The 26,241-nt window shown below is 48.2% G+C and overlaps 1 protein-coding gene across 1 annotated transcript in view; it reads left to right on the forward strand.

The window, feature by feature from the left end:
* Positions 1–13,575, forward strand: part of LOC147725809 (uncharacterized) — a 403,274-nt gene extending 389,699 nt beyond the window's left edge. Inside the window, exon 6 of the mRNA XM_086959986.1 lies at positions 11,051–13,575. Coding sequence (XP_086816112.1) covers positions 11,051–11,341 — 291 coding nt within the window. The 3' untranslated portion in view covers positions 11,342–13,575. The remainder of the gene's footprint in view (positions 1–11,050) is intronic.
* Positions 13,576–26,241: the final 12,666 nt, after the last annotated feature.

A 26,241-nucleotide genomic window follows, 5' to 3' on the forward strand; every position in this document is an offset into this window, starting at 1 on the left:
AGAGTGCAGTGGTGACCTCTCTTTGAGGAGTTTGCAGAGCATGTGAACACCTGTGTGAGGAGTGTATCCAGAGTGCAGTGGTGACCTCTCTATGAGGAGTTTGTGGAGGGCATGAAGACCTGTGTGAGGAGTGTATCCAGAGAGCAGTGGTGACCTCTCTTTGAGGAGTTTGCAGAGCATGTGAACACCTGTGTGAGGAGTGTATCCAGAGAGCAGTGGTGACTTCTCTATGAGGAGTTTGTAGAGCGTGTGAACACCTGTGTGAGGAGTGTATCCAGAGTGCAGTGGTGACCTCTCTTTGAGGAGTTTGCGGAGCATGTGAACACCTGTGTGAGGAGTGTATCCAGAGTGCAGTGGTGACCTCTCTATGAGGAGTTTGTAGAGCGTGTGAACACCTGTGTGAGGAGTGTATCCAGAGTGCAGTGGTGACCTCTCTATGAGGAGTTTGTGAAGCGCGTGAACACCTGTGTGAGGAGTGTATCCAGAGTGCAGTGGTGACCTCTGGATGAGGAGTTTGTGTAGAGTATGCCCTTAGCGCATTTTTTTATTGCTGCCTATCGCTGGATATTTTAGTTGAATAAACCTGCTATTAGCAACGTTTTTCTCCATTGTGCTAAAATATTCAGCGATAGTGGCGAAATGTGTGAATATCGCTGGAAATCCAGCGATATTCACGCATTAACGCCAATGGGGACTTAACCTGAGAATCCACCTCCCATTGGATAAACAGGTAAGTCATGTTTTTAGCAGGCGTTTGATTATAGCGATAATCGCGCTTAGCGCAATTTTTTTAATTGCTTCGCCTGCCTTGCTAATAGGCGATAGCTGTGTTAGCGACTGCTTTCAGTCGCTAACAGGTTGGGTACGCCCACTGTGCATGTCATTAGCGATAAATATCGCTGACATGCCAAGTGGGCCCCAAACCGGTCCCTATCGCCTAAAAGCTGTCGCTAACTGCTGTTAGAGACAGCTTGCTAATAGGGCGATAAAAATATCACGCTTTAGCTGCAAAAGTGCCGCTAAATCGGCGATATAGCCCTTGCTAATATGCCACCCAGTCTTTTCCTTCCCATTTTCCCTCTCTGTGGACAACTATTGTGCCCACTCTGGAACAGTTACCCACTGTTTGGTTTGATGTAGGCAGTCACCTATCACTAATAATACGCCAATTTCTTACATAGATACTTGTGAACTCTGTCAGTGTGGGCAGGGCACCAAAGTGTGTCGCACAGAAGGCAGACCGCAAACAGGATTTAAGCCGTGTTTGATTCCTCCTATTCCAGTATGTAGTATTATGTTATGATGTTTGAATAAGTAATTTCTTTTAATTCATATTTAAGCACTGGCTTGGAATATACTTTATGTGGGTTAACTGTTGAGTTCTGAGATTTTGACCCCACACCACATCTCTAGGAAGCCCTCACTGCCCTGGGAGGCAAGAAATGTAGGTTTGTACTCTGCCCAGTGGGCAGGGCCATTAAAGGATGGACCCAGGATACCAAGCCCCTAGGATCCCCGGACACCAGCGGCACATGACATCTCCCACCATGGTTGTGGCTCAGTAGCCACTGTCTGCCCTGTTGCGTCTCTCACGGGGTCTGACCATGGTGTGCTTGGATAGTCTCACGTTCACTCCGAGTCTCATCGCCTCGGCATGATTTCAGCTTCTTTTTTTCAATAAGTGTTAGTTTGCATGGAGAGGGGTCATTGAGAGTTTTGGGTGATATTTGCATTTTCCATTTTAGAACAGCATCGTGTGATGAAGCAGAGCTCCTGACTGCACCATTCTTTCAGCATATAATATCATTTGTTCTTAAGACCTTAACGAAGATATCTGCAAGCTCACACTTGTCAATATAAAGTGGATCTATTGTACGACACTGCCAGAGTACACCTCCGGTGCATGCTAGTTTGAGGTCTACATATTTTGGGTTACACATCCGGCTACTAACTAGATGGTTGGCTGAGCTGGAGGTGAACCCCTAACGGTATGAACTCCCAGCAATAAATACAATGTTTTGAAGTGTGCTATGAACCTTGATTTATAAACCCAGTGTTGGACTTGGCCCTTCTGGCAGGTTCACCCCTGAACTTTTTGCCTAGTGATTTCTGGTCTTTGCGCACTTTGACACTGTGGCGCAGTGTAAAGTGCGTCCTCTCCCTGAGTGTGTGTGTGAGATTGGCCTGCTCTCCCATAGGAATGCATGGGGAATGTCTGTGTCCCTGGTAGTTCCTGATGCGTGAGGCGTGCATGGTCAGGTTTGGTATGTGCGAACTCGGGAGAGTGAATGCTGCGCAATGGTATGTGCGGTGTGTATGTGTCTTGTGCGGAAGCGCCACTTCTAGACATGACTGTGTATGTGCTGTGAAGGTGCTGGCGTGTGATTGGCTGGAGCTGGCTGGGATGCCAGGCTCCAGGAAGTCTGTGTGGGTCTGCCCTGGTGGTGAATGGAGAGATTAGCATGCTGATGTGAGGGAGGGGCTGCGCCTGTGTCCTGAATGAGGCTGGGTTTCCCCCACACAATGCTGGCTCCACCCCCTGTGGTGCGACTGATGACCCTAGCCTGCCTGATGAATGAAAGGGGTGGGTGAGCCATCAACAGTGCTCACAGACCAGCTGCGACTGGTTCTGCCCCCACCCTGCACCTACAGACAAAAGAAAAGGTGTATAAAAGAGGGGCTGTGACCCCATGAAAATGTTCTTGTTTTTGACTTGGATCTACCAGGGGCGTGCTGCTGCTTGGGCCCAGGGGAAGGCTTGCCTCCCCTGGGCTCTGCCCAGCCCCTGGCTTGCTGATGGACCCCTGAAGGACTGAATTGCTGACCTTTCCCCTCCTAGCGCAAGGAGCGCTTTCATTTGCCTGCCTGGGCAGAGCGCTGTCGTTTTCCCTCTGAGGGAAGCGCTCCTGCCCTTTTTAGTGCCCCAGAGTGCTTCGTTGCACTTTATCCTTAATTGACGGGTGCCACCCCGATTATGGCGCCCTTTGCGAGTGCCCACCTCGCTTCACTGTTTTCTTTTGGTCTCGAGGGTGTCCACCCCTCTTAAATGCCCCCGAGAATCACCGCCGCGGCCCAAGCGCCGCAAAACAGGAAGCCAGGCACTACGGTGCCTGACGCGGGGCGGGACTTCCGGTTTGCCGGAGGAAGTCCCGCCTGCCGCCGCGATGTGATTGGCTGCCCACCGCCGCCGACCGGAAGAGGATTGAGGCTGAGCGATGGCTGCCCGGGGCAGCCAGCAAAGTGCAGCGCCGGTGTTGTGGGGCTCCCATGTAATGGAGGGAGCCCCGGCCAAGGAGTCCAGCCCGCAGCACCGGAGGGCCCCGAGGAGCGGGAGCTCTCCTTCCCCCCAGCCGCCGCGAGACCGGTGAGTGCCTGTGAAGGGAGGGGGGCGTCGGGGCCCATTGCCCGCCCCTCCCCTCTAAGTGGAAGGCTCGTGGGGGCCTTACCTGCTCTTGAGCCTAATGAAAGGCTCCGGGGGCAGTTCAGTTATTTCGAGCCGAGGGGCTCAAGGCGCCCCATATGTGGAGGAGCCACGAGAGGCTCCAGCCGGCACCTATTGTATTTAGAGCCACGAAGGCTCCAACGATGGGGACATTGATTTCTTTCAGGAGCCAGAGGGCTCCCCCACGCTGGGCAGTAGTGTTTCTTGAGCCTAGATGGCTCTAACCAGGGGCATATTTGTTTTCAGAGCCAGAGGGCTCCAACCTATTGCGCAGTTTTGCTTCCTGAGGGGCTAGTGAGAGCCCCTGTCGCAGATTTGTTTTCCAGCTGCCCAGCAAGTAGTGGGCAGCTGCACCGTTTAGGTTTTCCTTCCTAGGGACATGTGTTCTATGGACTTTAGGAGTGAGGCGCCGTCCTTCATCCCTGGCCTTTCCCCAGCTGCGCAGCACTTAGTGCCAGCTGCAGCGTTTAGGCCCCCTGTTCTGTCCCTCAGCTGCCCAGCACTTTGTGGGCAGCTGCTACGTTTAGGTTTTGGCGCAGTGGCGCAACCTAGACCCTGGACTTTAAGGTAAGTTCTATGCTAATGTGAATTATGCAAAGTGTTCTTTGCTGCACCTCTGAATGTTTTGTAGATGCATCATGTGCCTTGTTCCTTACACCGCTGAATGTGTGTTGATGCGTCATGTGTTCCTTACACCGCTGAATGTGTTGTTGATACATCATGTGTTTTGTCCCCAGGTCTATACCCCTAAATGTATGTTGATATTTAGTTGGTTGTTCTTGCTAGTGCAGGTGGTGCTAGTAAGGTCCTGGTTCCCTGCGTGACCTGTTCCTAGGGTGGTTAGGATTGCGTAGGGGGTACTTACCTGATTACCAGTAGTTACTTGTATTGAGCTACAGTGATTTTCTGTTATATTCTAAGTGCTATTCCAAGGGCGTGGTACTGAGCTCGCCCCCTGACCAGAGTCCCAGGACCAGTGGACTCTATTGTGCCTGCCCTGACAAATTGCTGGGACTTGTCTGATCTCCCTTGGGCCCCTGGGGCCTCGCTGAAATGTGCCTCGCTCATTCCCCTCGGCAGCTCGTGCACGGCAGCCCGTCCAAGCCTCGAGCAGCGCCGCTCTACCCTGAGCCGCGCCGCTTCGCTGGGTCGCCTGCACCCTGCCTTCCCCTCCTCTTCTGAGCCGCACACATTGGTCGCCCCAGAGAAACGCTTGTACCTTGCCGGTGGCCCGCTCAAGCCTCGAGCCGCACCACTCTCCCCTGAGTCGTGCCGCTTCGCTGGGCCGCCCGCTCAAGTTTACTAAGGAGGTCACTCGCATTATCCCTGCAACCAGGTCGGGAGGTACTATCCGTTAGGCTCTATGTTTAAGTTCTAGGCCTACAAGTATTGTGTTCTAAAAGTGCTGATTCCTGACAGTGGTCCAGGTGGCCCTGTCTTGTAAATATCCCCTGTAAATTCTGCCCGTGCCCCTGGCACAATGTAAAGTGTGTGTTTTATCTAATGTATGTTTATTGGAATACAAAGGCTATTTTTATATATACCCTTGTGTGGAGTTTCCTTTGTGGTGGGCCTTGGGTGTTGTTGCTGGGGTGCGTGCGCAAATACTTAACTCATATCGCCTCCAAGTTTAGCCTTGCTGCTCGCGCCACGTTACCTAGAGGGCGAGTAGGGGTTATCTTGGCGTGTAACTCCCTTGCCCTGACCTTAGGAATGGTGATCCCTGACTGACCTCGACGCGAGTCTTGGCCAGCCAGGGTCCCATTTCTAACATTGGACGCAGCGGTGAGGATAAGAATTTGTGGTTGCGTTGTACCACAGTGGCAACGGGCCACACTACAAAACTCTGCATTTTAGATGACCACATTTTGGGGATTATTGTATGGAGTTTGCTAAAAATGTCATTTCTGTGGAAATGTGTTTCTTGTGCACTTTGAGTTAGGTGTCCCTAGCTCGGGAGGGTAGATCATCCCCCTAAGTGCAGTGTGTTTTCTGGATTCACCAGGAGGGTGGGATCCAGTGGTGGCAGCATAAGTGTGTTCAGTGCATGTGTCCCCCGTCCCTGCCCTAGAGTAATGGTACCTGTGTCACGTATGGTCAGGTTGAGAAATCAGGGGTGGTAGAAACTGCCTTACCAGTCTGGGGAGGGGTGTGTGTGGATGAATGGTGTGTTGCACTGAGCAAGTGTGTGAGTTCTCTGGATGGGGAGCTTGCTGAATGCTTGTGTACTCTTGTTTTGCTCAGATACCTAAGTTCCGTGTGTTAAACTTTTCCCAAGAACGTCTGCAGACAGTGGAGCCTGCTTTTGATTTCTGTGGTCTATTTAGAGACAGATGTTTGGAGTTGGTAATGTTCTGGGAGGAGAGAGGCATAGGGGATGGAGTGATTCCAAAAGGAGTGGCTGAGGTGTCTTCCAGCCCAGTGTGGTGGAAGAGGTTAAGTGTAGCCCAGCTAGGTCTCGGTGTAGGGGCTCACGTCCTGTCTCAAGAGGAGAAGGAGTGGGTGGGACTGCATGTCTCCAGGTGCCCGAAACCCAGTGTCAGGGCCTGGAATGTTTCTGAAGGGAACGTCAGGTCGGGGGCCTAGGCTGTACCAATAGGTCATTTGAGGAAGATCTCCCAGAGTATTTGAAGAATGTAGAACATCAGTGAACATGGTTTCATGGGTGGGCCTGAAGCTCATGGGAGTTTCCCCTGCCCCTGTGCCATTGTGTTAATTGTTGGGGAGTGACCCTAAGGAAAGGTTCTGGTCTTCCAGCCCAGTGTGGTGGAAGTGGCTCAGAGGAGCACAAGCCTGGTCTTCGTAGTCTGGGTGTTTTTTTTCTTAGGAACACCAGGTGAGGGAGCCTAGCATGTCCGTATGGAGCGTCCTTCTAGGGAGATCTCCCAGTGTGGAGAGAACGTGGAGCGCCTGTAAGCAGGGCTCTAGTAGTTCTGTTATCTGGCAGTACCGCTCCAGTTGGGAGGGTGCAGAAGTCCAGATGGAGGGGTGCGAGGGGGATAGATTCCCCAGTGGAGTAACCAGTGGGTCAGGGGCCAACCAGAAGGGTTGTGTCACCAAGGAGTGACCAGGGTGATGCCACTTCTGTCCTGAGTGTCAGGAAGACTTGTACACGACACATTAGTTATGTGTCACCCTCAAGGAAGTCCTGGTGCGCCAGGCATCTGACCAAAGGGGTACGTCCCTCGGTTGGGGAGCCAGTAGCCGGTGTTTCCGGATCTGGACGTAAGGGCAACTGTATGTAGTGTCCTGAAGGAACTCCTGCCTGAAGAGAAGGAACCGGGTAAGCTATATGGGGGATTGACCTGCAGTGGTTGCCTTGCTGCTGAAGGAGGAGTGAATTCGAATCCCAGGTGGTAGACCAGTTAGGGGAGCTGTGACTCTGTCATGACCAGCCTGGTGTCCTGTAGGCACCGCACTGAGCCGCGTCTGCCTTCGGCCGCGCAGCCTATGCCGCTTGCCGTCCCCGTCTCGACGCGGTTCGTGAGCCGCCGCCTGCGCCGCACCTGGCAACCCGCAAAGTGCAACGCCTCGCTACACCGATCTTGTGCTGGTCTGACCGTGGTCACTGCTGCTGAGGGAGAGAAGGTCCCGAACTGGTGGAAGTGTTGTGTTCTGGAGGGTGCTTCAGAAGTAGAGTTAGGGTGGGGCATTCTTGCCCGTGACCTCTGGTCAGCCTGAGGGTGCGGACCCTAGTTTGGAGGATCAGTGGTAGTTTGGAACTACACTGAGAAAGGGAGTGGAGAATGGCTATGCAGGCCAGGGGTTACTACCCCCCACTCTATGTATTGGCAGGGACCAGTGGTATCTGGATGGCCTAGGGCCTGGTCCTAGCCGTGGACAACTAAGGAGTACCAGTGGGGTAGCCTAGTTGGGCCTGTTTTTTTTTAAAGTATGTGCTTGTCTTATGGATCAACGTGGCGTAGAACCGGAGGGTGTCCCTGCAGTGCGGGCCCGCGTCCGTGTTCTATCGCCCCAAGCAGGGAAGTCCATCACGGTGGTGATTGTTCTCCCCTGCGTTTTGGCTGGAAGGGGGTTGTGTTGGACTTGGCCCTTCTGGCAGGTTCACCCCTGAACTTTTTGCCTAGTGATTTCTGGTCTTTGCGCACTTTGACACTGTGGCGCAGTGTAAAGTGCGTCCTCTCCCTGAGTGTGTGTGTGAGATTGGCCTGCTCTCCCATAGGAATGCATGGGGAATGTCTGTGTCCCTGGTAGTTCCTGATGCGTGAGGCGTGCATGGTCAAGTTTGGTATGTGCGAACTCGGGAGAGTGAATGCTGCGCAATGGTATGTGCGGTGTGTATGTGTCTTGTGCGGAAGCGCCACTTCTAGACATGACTGTGTATGTGCTGTGAAGGTGCTGGCGTGTGATTGGCTGGAGCTGGCTGGGATGCCAGGCTCCAGGAAGTCTGTGTGGGTCTGCCCCGGTGGTGAATGGAGAGATTAGCATACTGATGTGAGGGAGGGGCTGCACCTGTGTCCTGAATGAGGCTGGGTTTCCCCCACACAATGCTGGCTCCACCCCCTGTGGTGCGACTGATGACCCTAGCCTGCCTGATGAATGAAAGGGGTGGGTGAGCCATCAACAGTGCTCACAGACCAGCTGCGACTGGTTCTGCCCCCACCCTGCACCTACAGACAAAAGAAAAGGTGTATAAAAGAGGGGCTGTGACCCCATGAAAATGTTCTTGTTTTTGACTTGGATCTACCAGGGGCGTGCTGCTGCTTGGGCCCAGGGGAAGGCTTGCCTCCCCTGGGCTCTGCCCAGCCCCTGGCTTGCTGATGGACCCCTGAAGGACTGAATTGCTGACCTTTCCCCTCCTAGCGCAAGGAGCGCTTTCATTTGCCTGCCTGGGCAGAGCGCTGTCGTTTTCCCTCTGAGGGAAGCGCTCCTGCCCTTTTTAGTGCCCCAGAGTGCTTTGTTGCACTTTATCCTTAATTGACGGGTGCCACCCCGATTATGGCGCCCTTTGCGAGTGCCCACCTCGCTTCACTGTTTTCTTTTGGTCTCGAGGGTGTCCACCCCTCTTAAATGCCCCCGAGAATCACCGCCGCGGCCCAAGCGCCGCAAAACAGGAAGCCAGGCACTACGGTGCCTGACGCGGGGCGGGACTTCCGGTTTGCCGGAGGAAGTCCCGCCTGCCGCCGCGATGTGATCGGCTGCCCACCGCCGCCGACCGGAAGAGGATTGAGGCTGAGCGATGGCTGCCCGGGGCAGCCAGCAAAGTGCAGCGCCAGTGTTGTGGGGCTCCCATGTAATGGAGGGAGCCCCGGCCAAGGAGTCCAGCCCGCAGCACCGGAGGGCCCCGAGGAGCGGGAGCTCTCCTTCCCCCCAGCCGCCGCGAGACCGGTGAGTGCCTGTGAAGGGAGGGGGGCGTCGGGGCCCATTGCCCGCCCCTCCCCTCTAAGTGGAAGGCTCGTGGGGGCCTTACCTGCTCTTGAGCCTAATGAAAGGCTCCGGGGGCAGTTCAGTTATTTCGAGCCGAGGGGCTCAAGGCGCCCCATATGTGGAGGAGCCACGAGAGGCTCCAGCCGGCACCTATTGTATTTAGAGCCACGAAGGCTCCAACGATGGGGACATTGATTTCTTTCAGGAGCCAGAGGGCTCCCCCACGCTGGGCAGTAGTGTTTCTTGAGCCTAGATGGCTCTAACCAGGGGCATATTTGTTTTCAGAGCCAGAGGGCTCCAACCTATTGCGCAGTTTTGCTTCCTGAGGGGCTAGTGAGAGCCCCTGTCGCAGATTTGTTTTCCAGCTGCCCAGCAAGTAGTGGGCAGCTGCACCGTTTAGGTTTTCCTTCCTAGGGACATGTGTTCTATGGACTTTAGGAGTGAGGCGCACTCCTTCATCCCTGGCCTTTCCCCAGCTGCGCAGCACTTAGTGCCAGCTGCAGCGTTTAGGCCCCCTGTTCTGTCCCTCAGCTGCCCAGCACTTTGTGGGCAGCTGCTACGTTTAGGTTTTGGCGCAGTGGCGCAACCTAGACCCTGGACTTTAATGTAAGTTCTATGCTAATGTGAATTATGCAAAGTGTTCTTTGCTGCACCTCTGAATGTTTTGTAGATGCATCATGTGCCTTGTTCCTTACACCGCTGAACGTGTGTTGATGCGTCATGTGTTCCTTACACCGCTGAATGTGTTGTTGATACATCATGTGTTTTGTCCCCAGGTCTATACCCCTAAATGTATGTTGATATTTAGTTGGTTGTTCTTGCTAGTGCAGGTGGTGCTAGTAAGGTCCTGGTTCCCTGCGTGACCTGTTCCTAGGGTGGTTAGGATTGCGTAGGGGGTACTTACCTGATTACCAGTAGTTACTTGTATTGAGCTACAGTGATTTTCTGTTATATTCTAAGTGCTATTCCAAGGGCGTGGTACTGAGCTCGCCCCCTGACCAGAGTCCCAGGACCAGTGGACTCTATTGTGCCTGCCCTGACAAATTGCTGGGACTTGTCTGATCTCCCTTGGGCCCCTGGGGCCTCGCTGAAATGTGCCTCGCTCATTCCCCTCGGCAGCTCGTGCACGGCAGCCCGTCCAAGCCTCGAGCAGCGCCGCTCTACCCTGAGCCGCGCTGCTTCGCTGGGTCGCCTGCACCCTGCCTTCCCCTCCTCTTCTGAGCCGCACACATTGGTCGCCCCAGAGAAACGCTTGTACCTTGCCGGTGGCCCGCTCAAGCCTCGAGCCGCACCACTCTCCCCTGAGTCGTGCCGCTTCGCTGGGCCGCCCGCTCAAGTTTACTAAGGAGGTCACTCGCATTATCCCTGCAACCAGGTCGGGAGGTACTATCCGTTAGGCTCTATGTTTAAGTTCTAGGCCTACAAGTATTGTGTTCTAAAAGTGCTGATTCCTGACAGTGGTCCAGGTGGCCCTGTCTTGTAAATATCCCCTGTAAATTCTGCCCGTGCCCCTGGCACAATGTAAAGTGTGTGTTTTATCTAATGTATGTTTATTGGAATACAAAGGCTATTTTTATATATACCCTTGTGTGGAGTTTCCTTTGTGGTGGGCCTTGGGTGTTGTTGCTGGGGTGCGTGCGCAAATACTTAACTCATATCGCCTCCAAGTTTAGCCTTGCTGCTCGCGCCACGTTACCTAGAGGGCGAGTAGGGGTTATCTTGGCGTGTAACTCCCTTGCCCTGACCTTAGGAATGGTGATCCCTGACTGACCTCGACGCGAGTCTTGGCCAGCCAGGGTCCCATTTCTAACACCCAGGTATTAGTATTATCTTATTATTACTATTTAATATGACATTGGCTTGGGCTGACACGTGTAAGAATTCGACAGTCTCCTGCCACTGGTGCATGTTTATGTCTCCTGTCCCACGTGGTCTCAGCTCTTGACTTGCTGGAGATTGGCCTTTAGTGGAGGCGCGGCTCTGATCTGTCTCCTGTTCCTTCTGTTGTTGTGGAACCCCTGTACTTACGCATTCTTTTCCCGCTGCCTAGAATCAGTAGGTACCAGTATAGTTGACCACAGGGGAGCCATTCTCATGTGTCTATGATGCTGCTGTCCTCCAGCTGATCTCCTGCCTTTCATGAATAAGCGTTCATTGTTACTTTGAAGGTTTCACTGTTTCACCTTTAATTTGCTTCTTGTCTATTCTATCTTCTGGCAGGTCTCGGAGAACCTGGACCGCTATCTGCCCCTTGTGAGGAGGGAGATGAAGTTTGAGAAGCTCTACACCACCCCTGGGAGGTACACAATCCAGGGAGAGTACGTGCTGGGCACAGTGGAAGATAGCGCCTCCTTACAGGAGTCTACCTCATCCGAAGCCTTCTCGCCGCCTACAAGGCCCTCATCCTACCACACCTGGCAGGTCGGAGTAAGACCTCCAGCAGAGCTTGCAGAAGAGACAGTCTTGGAATTACAAAATACAGGAAGAAGAGAAAGACATGACAGTTGGTAGGCTGCTATGCACCAAAGATCTCAAACACTACCCAATTTAAGACCCCACAGAATTCCTCCATAGTGTTTTTTTCAAGGAGCTGAAACCCACCTCTTAAAGCAACACCTTGTCACAGTATCTGCATCTGTTTGCTGGCCACCCCTGATGAGTTTGCACAACTCCACCCTGATCTACTGTAAAACCCTTCACTCGTTAAGGTGCTCCATTTCTCTGTATCGCGATTGCTAAGTTGAGTCACAAACACATAATACAAACAGACACCTGTCTCATACTGCAGGAACGTTCTGCATTGTCTATTCATAGCCTCCTACCACTGTCTCCCTTCCTCACTCCTCTGACCTTGCCTCCTCATACTCATCCCTCATGTACGATGTATGACGGTACGATGCGTACCGTCACAACGCGTACCTTACAACGCAAGTCGTTACAACGACTTGCGTTGGGGGCGCGGATTTAGAATAGTATAATTTACTATTCTAACACCAGTCCCCGTGGACACTAGGGAATGTGTTGGAATAGTAAATATACTATTCTTCATCCTGTAGCGCCTTCCAGCACAAGTCGTGGTTACGACTTGCGTTGTAACGGGCGCGTTCTAAAAGCCACGCGGAGTAAAATCCGCGTGGTAAAGGATGTTTGCCCTCATGTACTCACTACGGCTCCAACCTGGGCGTAATGGTCGTAGGTTTGCTCGTTTGTTGACGATTGTCAGATATATGTCTAAATCAGAGACAGACACTCATTCGTTAGAAGGGGGAAGGCGTGTAAGGGCAGATTCATAGATCGCTCTATAGTGTTGCAAATGCACCACCACCTCAAAATGTATAAAGTGACAACAAGTCTGTCAGCGGTGACTTACTCTGTACGTGAGGACAGCATTTATGTGTGTTGTGCCACATAAATATATCTATTTTGTACTTTACTAATCCGTCAGAGAATACAATGATATGGATTATCGACCTAACACATGAGGTGGCAGAAGCCACCTGAAATGACATTGATAACATCACAGGTGACATCACATATCATCTTCTCTTTCATGTGGACACAGTATGGTTTCTGTTGTATAATTCTTTTATGTTCGGTGTTTGTGTAGTTGTGTATTGTGAGGTCACACAGGGCCCATTTGTGGTGCTGAGCGTGAACTGAAAACAAATGACGGCAAATGAGGTCTGACACTGACGCCCTGAAGTGCATGAACTACGCTCCTGAAGTGAAGTACCAGTACTAAGAAAGAGCTGGTATTTCGCAAGAAACATGAAGATATTCAAGTGTGCATCCAGAACAAGTTCAGAGCTCCACGTCTCGCTGAATAACGACCCCAAGGGTTGATTGGTCTAAAGCACAAGGTAACTTACCCCTACAGCGTCCAGTGCTTAGATGACTTTAGATGGATCCACACTTACAATACACCAACACTAGTGAAACTGAAATTTACCTTGGTAAGGGTTACTCTGTATGCTCGATAAGGGTGTAAAATTGTTTAAGTGACTTTCTGCACACAGGACAAGGGCATCAGAAATAAGCACACTTTTCTATATGTCTGATAATATAAAGTGTCACTGGCCTTTATGTACCTTAACACACCATGGGGCCTATTTACAAGAATCTGGTGGAGCGCGGCATTATGGCTAAATTGGTAACGCCGCATTCCAACAGTTACCTGTAGCCCTGGCACCAAGAAAAGCTGCCTAGCACCAGCGCAGGCTCCCTAGCACCATTTTGATAGGGCTCCTGTGCTGCAGGTGTGACTGTTTATATGGAGGAAGGGACACTTTCCTGCCCATAAACAATGTTTACAGGCGATTAGCTCTAGCTATCTGTGCTGCACAATGCAGCAAACGTGCAAAGAGCAAAATATGAGGAGAAATTAACCATTTCTCCTCCTATCACCTGCTGAAGACCATGTATTCCCTGGTGGCATTTTTGGCGAGGCCCCATAACTTGTAAATATGGGGCAGCATCAAAAAGCAATGGGTGTTGCGGCAGAACGCCCACTGCAACATCCACTGCACGCCCCTTCCACGCTAAGTAAATAAGGCAAAGGAGTTTATGCCACCAGAACGTCGGATGAGGTGACGTTCTGGGGGCATTAAATCCTCGTAAATATGACCCCTATAGTTGATGCACTTTAAGGATTTGAATGTGTGGTGTAGTAGTCAGTCAGTCAGTCAGTCAAAGTACTTTATTTCGATAATTCAATATCATAAAAAGAAGGTGAAAGCATACAATACAATCAAAATACACATTAAAAACAATTTCAATTCATGTATTAAAAATTTCCCACAGAATTCATAAAATTGCTAAAAAATCATTTAACATAAATATGACTACCATTACATTAGTCTATTAAAAACCCAATATATACAGTACTAAAAATTCAATCAGTTACAGTTTATCATTTTTCAGTTTATCATTCTCTTGTTCCTAACCCTAACAGCACCCATCAGATAACTGGCGACATGAAAAATAATCCTGGGGCTGTTAAGTAATTGCAGATATAGGAGAGCGGGCTTAACTTGAAGGAACCCTGCCTCCTTAAGGATGGGAACAAGGAACTTGGTCCTTAATATCATGTAGTTACCACAAAACATCAAAAAATGCATGGTATCCTGCGTTGAGAAGTTATCGCAGGAACATGGTGGTGCCTTTTCAGGACTACACCATTCAGGAAAGTGACCTAAGTTCAAATGAATCATATTAATACGAAAGCGTGTCAAAAGAAACCTGTGGAAAGGACGGTTAACTAAAACAAGGTAAAGTTCAGGTCCAGGGGGATTAGCAACAATAAGGTTGCTCCTTACCGTGGTTTTTATGAGCTTAATTTCTTCTCTATCAAGCATCAGTATTTGTAGCATAGCCCCCTTTATTAGTGCTATGTCTTTGCGGGTTATTTTGTCAGGTGAGAGAAAGAGCTCAGGTCTCCCTAGTTTGTGAAACCAATGTTTAACATAAGACAGCCACTTGATTTTATTTACATTGTCTAATGAGAGGCAATCTTTAATGATAACATGGTTCAAAGAGAGTTCTTCATTCAGCCACGTCTTCAGCCAGGATATTAAGGGGGCTACTCTAATCGCATCTGTAATAAAACCGACCCCTAACTCTGAGTGGATCGTGTAGGATGGGGTAGACTGTGGCACTGATAAAATTGTTCTCATGAATTTATTTTCAGTGACTTGTAAACAGTCTATTGCACTGTACCCCCAAATTGAAGACCCATATGTAGCTACAGTCAGGCATTTTGCTTTGTAAATGTTCAACAAAGCCTTTATGGGCCTAGCCCCCAGTTTTTTGCTGAAACCCATGATTGCTGAGGAGGTTCTAGTACAGGCCACATTTCTATTTTTAATCTGTGGTCCCCAGTTCCCATTCTCCTCAAAAGTAATCCCCAAATACGGGAATGTAGGGACTCTACAGATTTCCTCCTTGCCACAAAAGAACGTTTTCAGATTTGTCCTTCTTTTACCTCTTCCCATAATCATAATTTGAGATTTCTTAACGTTAATTTTAAGATCCAGGGACATCATAAAAAGACCAAAGGCATCCAGCAAACGTTGCAGGCCTACACCGGTCCGTGCCATTAGGACAGCGTCATCGGCATACAGGAGAACAGGGATACCAAGTTCCCCTATATGCGGAATATCAGACGCCGCCTCCTTAAGCACCGGATCAAGGGCATTTATATAAACTGTAAACAAAAGTGGGGCCATAATACATCCCTGCCTGACCCCCCTTTCAGATTTGAAATGGCTAGAACAACGCCCCTCTGTAGTCACCCTGACTGAGGTTAAAAGATCAGAATGCAGGTCGGCTAGAAAATTTACCAAAACAGGGTCGAGACCTAGGTCAATTAAAATCATCCAAAGTTTTGTACGATTTACAAGATCGAATGCTGAGGACAGGTCCATAAACCCCAGGTATAGGGACCCATCCTTCGCCTTAGTGTATTTATCAACCAGAAATTGTAAATTAAGGCACTGATCTAAAGTACCTCTTTTGGATCTGAATCCATATTGGGCATTTGACAAAATACCTTTATCGTCAAGCCACTCCTGTAATTTATACAGGATGACCCGACCCAAAACCTTAACAGAAGAATCTATTAAGGATATTGGTCGGTAACAGGCAGGGTCTGCCCTATTACCTTTTTTAAAAACTGGAACAATAATGGATTCTTTCCAAGATGCTGGGATATTGTCATTATTTAACGCGTTAAAAACCTTACATAGGATCTTCGACCATAATTTTGGGGCATATTTGAAAATATCGGCAGGCACCCCATCGGGGCCAGGAGCCTTGTTTGTCAGTGTTTGTTCTATCGCCCTTTCAACTTTTTTCACATCAAAGGTAACACAAGAACCCTCCTTTCTGTATATAAACTCATTTAGAAAGTCTTGTTGTGCCGTGTTAGCATATATGCTTCCAAAGTGTTTGATCCATGCCTCGTCCGGTATGTTAGACTCAAGAGGACGGGTATCTTCATTTGAGAAAAATTGGCTGGTTTACAACTTCCCAGAACTGACTACTATTTTTTAATGTCATGGGATCAAGTAGTTTTGACCAGGCAATTTCTTTTAACTCGTTCTTCCTAGTTAAAATTGTGTTCTTATAACATACTCTTGACTTAGTTATTAGGGCGCGATCTTTAGGACTAGTCTTTAAAGCCCTAAGTAAATCGGCATGAGCCTTAGTGCACGCATGATCGAACCATCTCTTCACATGAGGTTTGGAAGGCCCTTTTGCCCCAGTTAAACTTTGATTAATTTGTTTACAAATATTATCAAACGCCACAATTACTTGAGTGTCTAATGCCCCTGAGTCAAGGCAGATAGCTACATCGCCCTCCGCCCTTACCAAAACTTCCTCGACAATGTTATCGGGATTTATATTCGACCACTTTAACCTACGGCCTTGATCTATAGGGATCACGTTTCGGCCACCCTTGTTAGACAATAATTTCATAGTTAAGAAATCCCTGGACCACACCTCCATCACAACTGGATTATGGTCACTGAAGGCTGAAACCACTGTATTATATCTTAACACTTTACCTAGTATAAAACAAGACATAAAAATAAAGTCAATAATTGTGCCATCACCAAATCCTTTAAAAGTAGGGACTCTATCTTCACTCTCACCGCATTATTATTATTATTATTAACGAATTGTGTACCGCGCACGGTTACCCAGGGGCATCCCAGCGCTTATAGAGACCTAGAGTGAGCTGCACATGCAGAGCAAAAGAGCTAAAGTTATACCGGGAATAAATAGGTTTTTAAATGTTTCCGAAACCTGAGAAGATTTGGTTCAGAACGTAGTGAGAGTGGGAGGGAGTTCCAGGCCCGCGCTGTATGGATGGAAAAGCTCCTGCCGCCTTAAGGAGGTGTTTGTTGTCAGAGTGTAGAGCTCTTGTAGGCTTGTAAGGCCGGATCATATCCTTAAGGATGGCTGGTCCTGTCCCCTGTATGCTCTTATGGGCAATACAGAGGGCCTTAAAGGTAACTCTCTCTCGGATAGGGAGCCAGTGGAGTGCTTTTAAAGCGGGCCTGGCTGACTGCCTGGCCGGAACGTTCAGCAGCAACCTTGCTGCTGCATTCTGCACTTGTTGCAGGATCTTGAACGTTGACTCCGGCGCTCCGAGAAAGAGCGCATTACTGTAGTCCAGGCGCGAGATGATTAGACCTTGGACTAACAGCTTCCGAGAGAGTTCTGGTAACAGGGGAAGAACCTTACGGGCCGACCGGAGCATTCCATAACACACGCCAGCGGTCTTCTTGGCGTGTGTCCTAAAGGACAAATCCGGCTCCAGCCAGACCCCCAGGCTCTTGATCTCCTTCTTTGGGTCAGGCGGGGTGCCCATGCAGTTGGGCCAGCTGCTCGGCGAGAGGGCGAAACTTGACTGGCCCAAGATCATCAGCTCTGTTTTTGAGCCATTCAGTTTGAGCGATGACCTGGACATCCAATCAAACACCTCCCCCAAGCATGAGTGGAGCCTCTCAGGCTGTTTCTCTAGCTGTGTCAGACCCACCACTAGCTGGGTGTCATCCGCATAGCTTATGGTCTTGAAGCCAAACGGAGACACCACACCCTCCAGGGGTGCCATATACACGCATCCAGATTCATAAAGATTCCACACCGCCAAAAAATCCTCTAGTGCCTCCCCTCTTTTTGAGTGTTCGAAGTGCGTAACTGTAGAACAGGGAGGACCCTCTTCCACTGAGTTAGCACACGGCTGGTTACAGGGGTGGATATTAAAGTCTCCTAAAAGAATTTTCTCGAAACAATTTACCTTGGTTCTATAGACCGACAAAAAATTATCAATATAATCTAGATTATGTCTGGTACTTTCCGTAGCATTAGCATTATAAAAGTTAATAAACAAAATGTTTGATGAAACAGGGGAATTCCATTCAACAATTAAACAATTTTCACAACCCGAATCAAGCTGGGTTAACACTCCTTTTAAGTCAAGTTTGAACAAGCTCAGTAGACCTCCTTTTGATCGACCTACCACACTACTTGTGGCCGGAATCGAAAAATGACTATAACCATCCAAGGAGAAGCTATTAATTGTGTCCCAAGTCTCCTGAAATGCCAAAATGTCAAAGGTTTTCAAAAAGTCAATCCATATTTCATTTTCACATTTGGCCCTAATCCCAGCAATGTTCCAAATCATGATTCTGCAGGACTGTGGGTTAAGCCTTAGGTTGTTTGCAAGTCAATCATTTTCCTCCAAGGATGCCAAGGGCGCAAACCGATTACAAAGTGGAAGAATTTGTTCGGCTTGGAAGTTTGGCCTACACAGAGCATAACAATAGGAGTCCGTTGCCAATGGAGTTTGATGACGAGGATAGGCACACAATCCAGCGCTCTGTATAAAAGGGGATGGTGGTGGGTTCTGGTGAGTAACGTGAGATTTAGGAATGTTACTGAGATGGTTATAGAAAAACCCAAGGGGGCGTGCACAAATAGAATCTTCTGTGATTGGTAAGGAGGCAGCCCTCAGAAGAACAGTAGCTACGTGCTGTGAGTGCCTAAAATTTACGATGATGCAGTCTCCCTTGGTTGTTTTCCTAGAGTTGCCAAACCAGCCCATTCTGCGTGTTGATATAATGTCATTTCGAAACATAAGAGAGAAAACCACAGTATTTACCCAGCCATGCCAGTACTTTATGATTCAGAGAATCCATTGTTTCCCTCCTTACATCTATACCAGGGACGTTTGTTAGCACTACTATGTAAGGAGCGCAATCTGGTGGTAAGTTAACTAATTGTCTTTGCCTGTACTCCCGCAACCCTGTATTATTAACTGGATTATTCACAGAAGCAATAGGGGCAGGGTTAGCTTTCGGGATAGGAGTAGAAATAGGTTGATTACTCGAGGGCTGCGCAGGTGTTACAGCTGGGGCGATGTTTATTACATTATGACTCCCACTAGAAGAACTTGAGGCCCCCTCATTTACAGTAGCAGCATTTACTGCGGTGCCCATGTTAGTATTCCTGTCTGCTTTAGATGAAGACAAGTGTGCGGACAGCAGGACACCCAACCTAGAAACCTCCTTTGACACCTGATCCATTTTATCCCCAACCCCTTTGCTAGAAACTGCAGGGCCCTTGGTTTCTTTCAAACTAACATTAGATTTTTGAGGGATTATCTCTACAGTGTCTAGATGGGAAGATGAAAGGTTGTCCAATTTGGACACCTCTTTTGTGACTTGTTCGACTCGTTCTGCCAGGGGTCTAAGCATAGTCTCCATTTTCTCTATGAGCATGTTAATCAAGGAGTTGATTTGTTCACTATTCAGTTTTAGCGTGCCCTCCTCATTTAAGCTATCGGGTAGAACTCCCCCATCGTCAACCGGAGTGGTAGCCACCTTCTTAGCTCTCTTGTACCCTCCACGTTTACTTTGTGCACCTCTACAAGAGCTCACTTTCCTTTGTGCCAGCGGGGGATCTGGCGGGGACTCCGGGGACACTAAAGGCAACGGTTGAATGGAGGAAGACAAAGAACTATCTAATAGAGCCACTTCAGGAACTGGACTAACAGGAATATCAGTGTCTACATCTATTTATATACTTGGGGAGCCGTCTGGAGCTAGAGCACAAAACTCTACAGGCGCAGAACCGTTAGTGGGTGAAACAGGCGGGCTGACTCGTCCTAGTGACATACGACGTGCTGTGTTAATCTTGTTCACCACTTTTACCATGTAGTTATCTAGTGGTCCAGACAAAGATGGAGTTTTGCAAGAACGCAATTTAGCCATGGCTGACCGGCTTAATGTAGCTCAATGTAGCAGTCAGTAATCCCACTCAACAATTAGCACTCACTGTTTTTTGCAGTCTCAGGAGGAAAAAACCAAGGTCCGTGGCCCAGCCCAGCCTCCTTTGGCCTCTGACGGCCACAGACGGCCCGCCCTCTGCCCGGGCACAGCCTGGCGCCGCCCGCGCGCGTCCCGCGAGGCGGGAGCAGCAGCCGTCTGATAAGCACCGCGGGCGCGGAATCCTGACACGTCAATTCGCGTCTCCGGGAACTCCAGGGGACGCTGGGTGATGTAGTTTACTTCGCCCCTGGCTCTCCCCGCTCCTCGGCCGCGGTGTCAAGGGCGGCGGCGGGGAATAGCCGTGATGAAGTGCAAGTCTTTAGCAGGGTAAGCGGGGTCTGTGTCCTGCAGTGTTAGCCCCCAACGAGCAAGTGCCCCCGCTCGACCGCAGCAGCAGCCGTCTGATAAGCGCCTCGGGGCGCGGGATCCTGATGCGTCAATTCACGTCTCCGGGAACTCCAGGGGACGCTGGGTGATGTAGTTTACTTCGCCCCTGGCTCTCCCCGCTCCTCGGCCGTGGTGTCAGGAGCGGCGGCAGGGAATAGCCGTGATGAAGTGCAAGTCTTTAGCAGGGTAAGCGGGGTCTGTGTCCTGCGGTGTTAGCCCCCAACGAGCAAGTGGTGTAGTAAATATATGTGCTGGGATCGAAACGTCCTCTGTTAACTGGTTAAAAATGTTTATACGTGCACAAAATTGTCACTTGCGTTCTGCTACACACATTGTAAAATCCACAGACAAATTTTTTTACCCACTGCCACACGGAGTAAAATCGCCTGCAGACCTGGCTTGGGACCCAATTTATTGTTTTTGCACTCAATGCAACACAGCAAGACGACTTGCGGTGCTGCGTGAAAGGGAGAGGGAAGGAAAGCGCCTTATCTGTCAAGGTATGGCGCATTCATGCTTTGCTCCTACAATGGTGCGCTCAATGTAGCCAGGAGTGCGTTGCAGGCAGGGTTGTTTTTGCGCAGGGAGGGGCGCCTATCTAGATATCTAAGACACTTTAATTAGCAGCTGGATAAAAACAAAAATGATCGCAGCTGCGTGGAGGGCAAGCATTTCGACAAAAGTCACGCAAGCCAAGCTTCTATGTCCCCAACGGCCTTTAAAAACCGACGGGCGTCTTATTACGAGAGGAATGTGTATTCGTGACTCGCCACCTTGATTTCTCTCTAAGTCATTATTTTATTCTAGGCTTCTTAACATGTGCTAGGATACACTGGTAGTTAAGAGATCTTCTTTAGAGATCTGAACTTGGCAAGGGTTATGAATGCGTACCTGCCCTTTACATGTGGTCCCTTTGACAACAGCAGCACTGGGCTGCTCTTTACTGGACTCAGCACTAACTTTAAAAAGATGTTAAATAAACGGTCAGGCATTTGTTTAAAGGTTACTTGAAGTTAAAAAAGGAAGAAGCGAGGGTGTCCTCAGCTACAAGTGTAGCAACACCTTCATTTCCTAAAGCATCTTGCAGCAAACGTGTAAAATATTATAGTTTCTTCAAATTTTAAAAAGTGAAATTCGTTAACATTCAGAACAGTCTCACTTCAGTAAGTCAGGGTATATCAGTATATTCAGAAGTATTTTTGTGAAACATTCTTGCTTCCCCCCAACTCTGACAACAATGCCTATAGTGAACTCAGAGGCAAGTCAATTGTTATGTGCAGCGTTTGGGGTCTGGGTTTGCTCTTGCAAACGAACAATAATGTTTTTAATAAATCAAACGCAGGAGGAGGCTTTACAGTGCACATCCTGAAGTCATGCATTCTGAGGTCCTCTTATATGTGAAAATGAAGAAAAAGAAGTGAAAGTGAAATGAAACAATTGCCTAGGATCACACAATTCGGTCTAGTTCCACATTGTTATTCAATTCAGCCACTAGATGTACACGCTGCCCTTCCTCTACACCCACCTTACACCCCCCTCTCCTCCACCCCGTGGACCACCACCCTGCTCGCATCTCTGCAGTCCTCGGTCACACCACAGACCAAACGTTTGACCCCAGGGAAATGTTTGCGTGTACCTTTGGGTCATGGTAATCCACGGCTACTGGATCAGTCTCCGATTTGAGGGAATGCTGAAAACACTTATAATACAATGATTCTTCCTTGCATACTCGGTCAGGCATCACTTACTCTACTGACAAGTGAAGCAAAGCCCTTAATATATTTGTGAAGCAGTTGACTCACGTTGCAATGAAGAAGAAATTGGTTATCACTAAGCACTTGTCGCCACTAAGAGTTACTGTAGAGATGCTCTTTGGACTCGAGTATATAATGAACTCTAAATAATATTTTCTCACAACCTCTTTGATACCTTATATCATGCCCTAAAAAGGTTTGGGTTGTATACTGCATAATGTTTGCTGCTAATCAACCCACGGACATACAGGAGAAACACTGCGATGGTCACATTCCACAAGCTGCCACATTTCACTGAACCTTTTTATGCCAATTCTGTTTCTGATTGCTGTAGTACAGATTGAGGAATGGTTGAGAAAATGCTACAATACTTTTGAAGTGATTTCTCTGTGTATTTCCTATATGTTGGTATTTTTACTACGACTAAATACTGATTTTGTCGATTTTTCTAGATGTTTTCATTATCCTTTGTTGTGGGATTCAACAGGGCCTGAGCAGAAAATCGCCGTTTTTGTTACACATTTAAACTTGACATTTTTTTCAAATGGAAACTTTTTACCTGCTGTGCTCGTGCATGATAGAATACTTGGAAATGGTTCGGCAGGCAGCGCGTTTCCAAGCAGGCGCATTGTCAGGTTGCCTCGTACACTCCTTCCAAGGCTAGGGACATTGAGCAAGATACTCTTGTTTTTAGTTCTCCGGCTGGAGAGATTCTCCGAGTCACAAAGACAAACACATCAGAGGTGCACCTATGACCCAGTGCGATTGCAACAGGGATTTTATTATATAAACCACCTCTGAGCTCTATGTGCCAGAGGAGCGCTTCAATGGATTATCCTGGACGCTTCACCGAGGCGCAGCCCTGCTGACGGCGGCCTGCTCCACACCAGACAGAGATCTGGCAGAGGGTACTCTCACTATGGTCTCGATAGAGTAGGTAGGATTAGGGCAGGAGTATTCATACATTCATATATGCATTATCATTTGATCATTTAACCAAGCAATATTGTCACAATGGATGAGTTGTTTCTTTTTTTCACCATTCTTGTAATGCTGGTAGCAATGCTTTGTTCCTTACAGCTCATGTTTATTACTCAAGAATACAATTTCTTCAATAAATATTTGAAAACCAATGAGTACATTTCTTGTGTCGCCCTCTGGGTATGCCAGCGTAATGAACGAAAGTGTAGATTTGATTCCATGATTTCCTTGGGGACTCAGAGTGGTCATCTTCTGAGGTTGCAGATCCAATCTACTACCCTGTCATGATTAAGGGTCTTGATGGAGTAGTGTGAGCTAGCCAAAAATTGAGGCAACATACTCTGACAATATGGATGAACTCTGTCCTCATATTCTGGAGCTTATGTTTTCCAGACGCACAGTCCTACTTAATCCTTAGGAAGAGTACAATATGGTACCACCAACGTTCTAGGTCAGATACTTATTTAATGGGTCTCCTGAGTAGTGTTATGTGTGCCCGGAGCCCCTAGTGGCATTATACAGAGGCATCTGTGGTGTTAGGGGTTAAGGGCCACATGTATCAACACTGGATTTTGTGAGTCTATAATAGCGAATTTTACCAATTCACTATTATAGACTCGCAAAATGCAATGTATGTAGGGATCTGGAAATATTTTGCGATTCCTACTGATTCCTTAATTGCGAGTCGCAAATTGCGAGTTGCAAATAAACAATGGCTTTCAAATTAATAGGAATGAATGGGAATTGCATGCGCAATTTGCGACTACCCAATAGGTACTCGCAGATTGTGCATGCAATTGCAAGGGTGCCAAAAGGACACCCTGTTGCACCCCTGAAATAAGCATATGTGCACATGTGGCACATATACATGCCCTAAGGGCATGTATGTGCGCCCCATGGCTCTAAGAAAAATGCATATTTGTGCATTTTTCTAAGGATTTGCAATTTACCACCAACTTGAAGTTGGGGGTAAATTGAGATTCCTTAAAAAAATCACAATTTAAAAAGCGCTTCCTTCAATTGCATTTAGAGAGTAGCAAAGTATGTTTCTCTAAATGCATTCGCAAAATAGGTAATCAAAAATTTTGCGATTCCGTATTTTGCAATTGCCTTTTGGGATGATACATCCGTAAAGGCTTTTCCCAGTTCGCAAACAGGCCGATTCTGTGAATCGGCCCATTTGCGAACGGGAAAATGCTTGATACATCTGGCCCTAAATCCTCTTCAGCTTGATAGGAAATAGAAACCTGTTGGATGTCTCTTGGTGAGGTCCTCTTTGTGGTCATCAATTGTGAAAGATATACCTCTTTTCTTCCTGCCTTACAAAATAGGGCAGTAGTCGGAAGTCTGGCAAAATAACTTGTATTTAATATTGACACGCAGTACGTGTACATAATCACAGCGCTAGGAGGGCTATGACAAGAGTGGACATTGTACAAAGATCTGAAAAGTTATTTATACATGTGGCACGGGCGGAGGATGTACAAAATATTTCCAGAATGAATAATCCCAGATTTGGTGACAAGCATATGGCTTGTACTTCACAGACAAACAAACAAACAAGTATAAACATTGCAAGTGGGCATAGCTTGTCCCTTCTAACACATTGACAGAAAATCAGCAATCAAGTCTAAACATTACGAGTGGACATAGATACGCCATAGATGGACAAAGAGCAGGTAGGTCAGCCCAAGGTGTCTAAGCAACATGGTCAAACAAGTCTGTTTGTGCTGACTTGTAGCAAATAGAAGAGGCACCAAAGTTGGTGCTTCAACATCTCGAGGAATACAAAATGGAAGAACTGATGTTCAAATTTATAGAGAAAAATAACGTTTTTCACAATCGACCCTTAAAACTTTAGTTCTGAACATTACAGTATCATCCAACACAAAACATTGGTGTGCACTTAGTTGCATTGTTCAAAATGTTTCATTGGAGAATAATCTTTCATCTATTTGCATTAACATAAACACATCCTTTTGTTGAACCATTGCTGCATTTGTCTGAGGCATAGGGTTGGAGAAGGGTGGCAAATTTTTGCCAGCATACCACAGCACAATGGCAAGCATTGAACACACAGACAACATCCTAATACCATACTCCCTAATACAAGCACTATCATCAATATTTTCCAACCCCCACTAGAGAAAAATGAGGTAATGCGATCCCAAAGGGAGTAAATATGTTAATTGGCAGGCACATGTGCCTGCTGTGCTATTCAATGCATGTTGCCAATAGCCGGTGTATATTTTTGGAATTGTCCGGTATATAAAAGCAGCATTCGGTGTGCAAGAGCCTACATACTCCTCTGTGTTCTTCAAGTAGCATGTCCAGGACCATGCGGTTGAGTAAAACCACAGAACGCAGTGCAGTTGTTTCTATGGCTATATTATCTAAGTCGGACATAGTTTAGTTTATTGTAGCCTCCAATACCCGTCCCAATCTACTAATACAACAGGAATTTATAGCTATCCCAAGTACAGGTAATATTCCTAATACGAAGTCATAAGCCTGTTGTCCAGCAGTATCTGTTTGCTCTATTGAGAACATATTCGAGCTATCCTTTTTGTGACGACCAGGAAAAGCTTTTAATTTATCAAATCCAGGGTCAGAGGGAATGGCCCGAATGTGAGGAAGAACCAATCCCAAACAGCAGGATCCCCCCACCCTGGTGGCAGCCATGGGTAAGCTTTAGAACCACATATAAAATATATACCTTCATCTGATGGGAGGGCACGATGAGTATAAGAGACACAAGTCAAGTCAAGTCAAGTCAAGTCATAAAATTTATATAGCGCACTACATACCCAGAGGGTCTCAAGGCGCTTAGGGAGGGGAGGAGGATTACTTGTCAAATATCCACGTTTTAAGTTGCTTTCTGAATGCTAGGTGGTTCTGGGTAAGGCGAAGGTAAGTGGGAAGTGAGTTCCATGTTTTAGCCGCCAGGTATGAGAAGGATCGACCTCCCATGGTGGTCTTGTTGATGCGAGGTACAGTGGCGAGGGCTTGGCTGGAGGATCGTAGTTGGCGGGGGGGGGGGTGTAGAAGGACAGTCGTGAGTTGAGGCATTCTGGTCCGATTTCGTAGAGTGCCTTGTGTGCGTGGGTCAGAAGTCGGAAAGTGATCCTCTTATTGACGGGTAGCCAGTGGAGGTTTTTCAGGTGACCAGAGATGTGTTCGTTACGCGGGATGTCTAATATGATCCTGGCTGAGGCGTTTTGGATTCGTTGGAGTTTTTTCTGGAGTTTAGCGGTAGTACCTGCGTAGAGGGTGTTTCCGTAGTCCAGTCGGCTCGTGACCAGAGCATGGGTGACTGTTTTTCTGGTTTCGGTGGGGATCCAGCGAAATGTTTTTTTGAGCATGCGAAGAATGTTGAAGCAGGAAGAGGAGACGGCGCTGACTTGTCTGTTCATTGAAAGTGAAGAATCCAGGATAACGCCTAGGTTCCGTGCAT

Source organism: Lissotriton vulgaris, chromosome 3_1, assembly GCF_964263255.1.
Source record: "Lissotriton vulgaris chromosome 3_1, aLisVul1.2, whole genome shotgun sequence".
Classification (NCBI taxonomy): Eukaryota; Metazoa; Chordata; class Amphibia; order Caudata; family Salamandridae; genus Lissotriton; species Lissotriton vulgaris.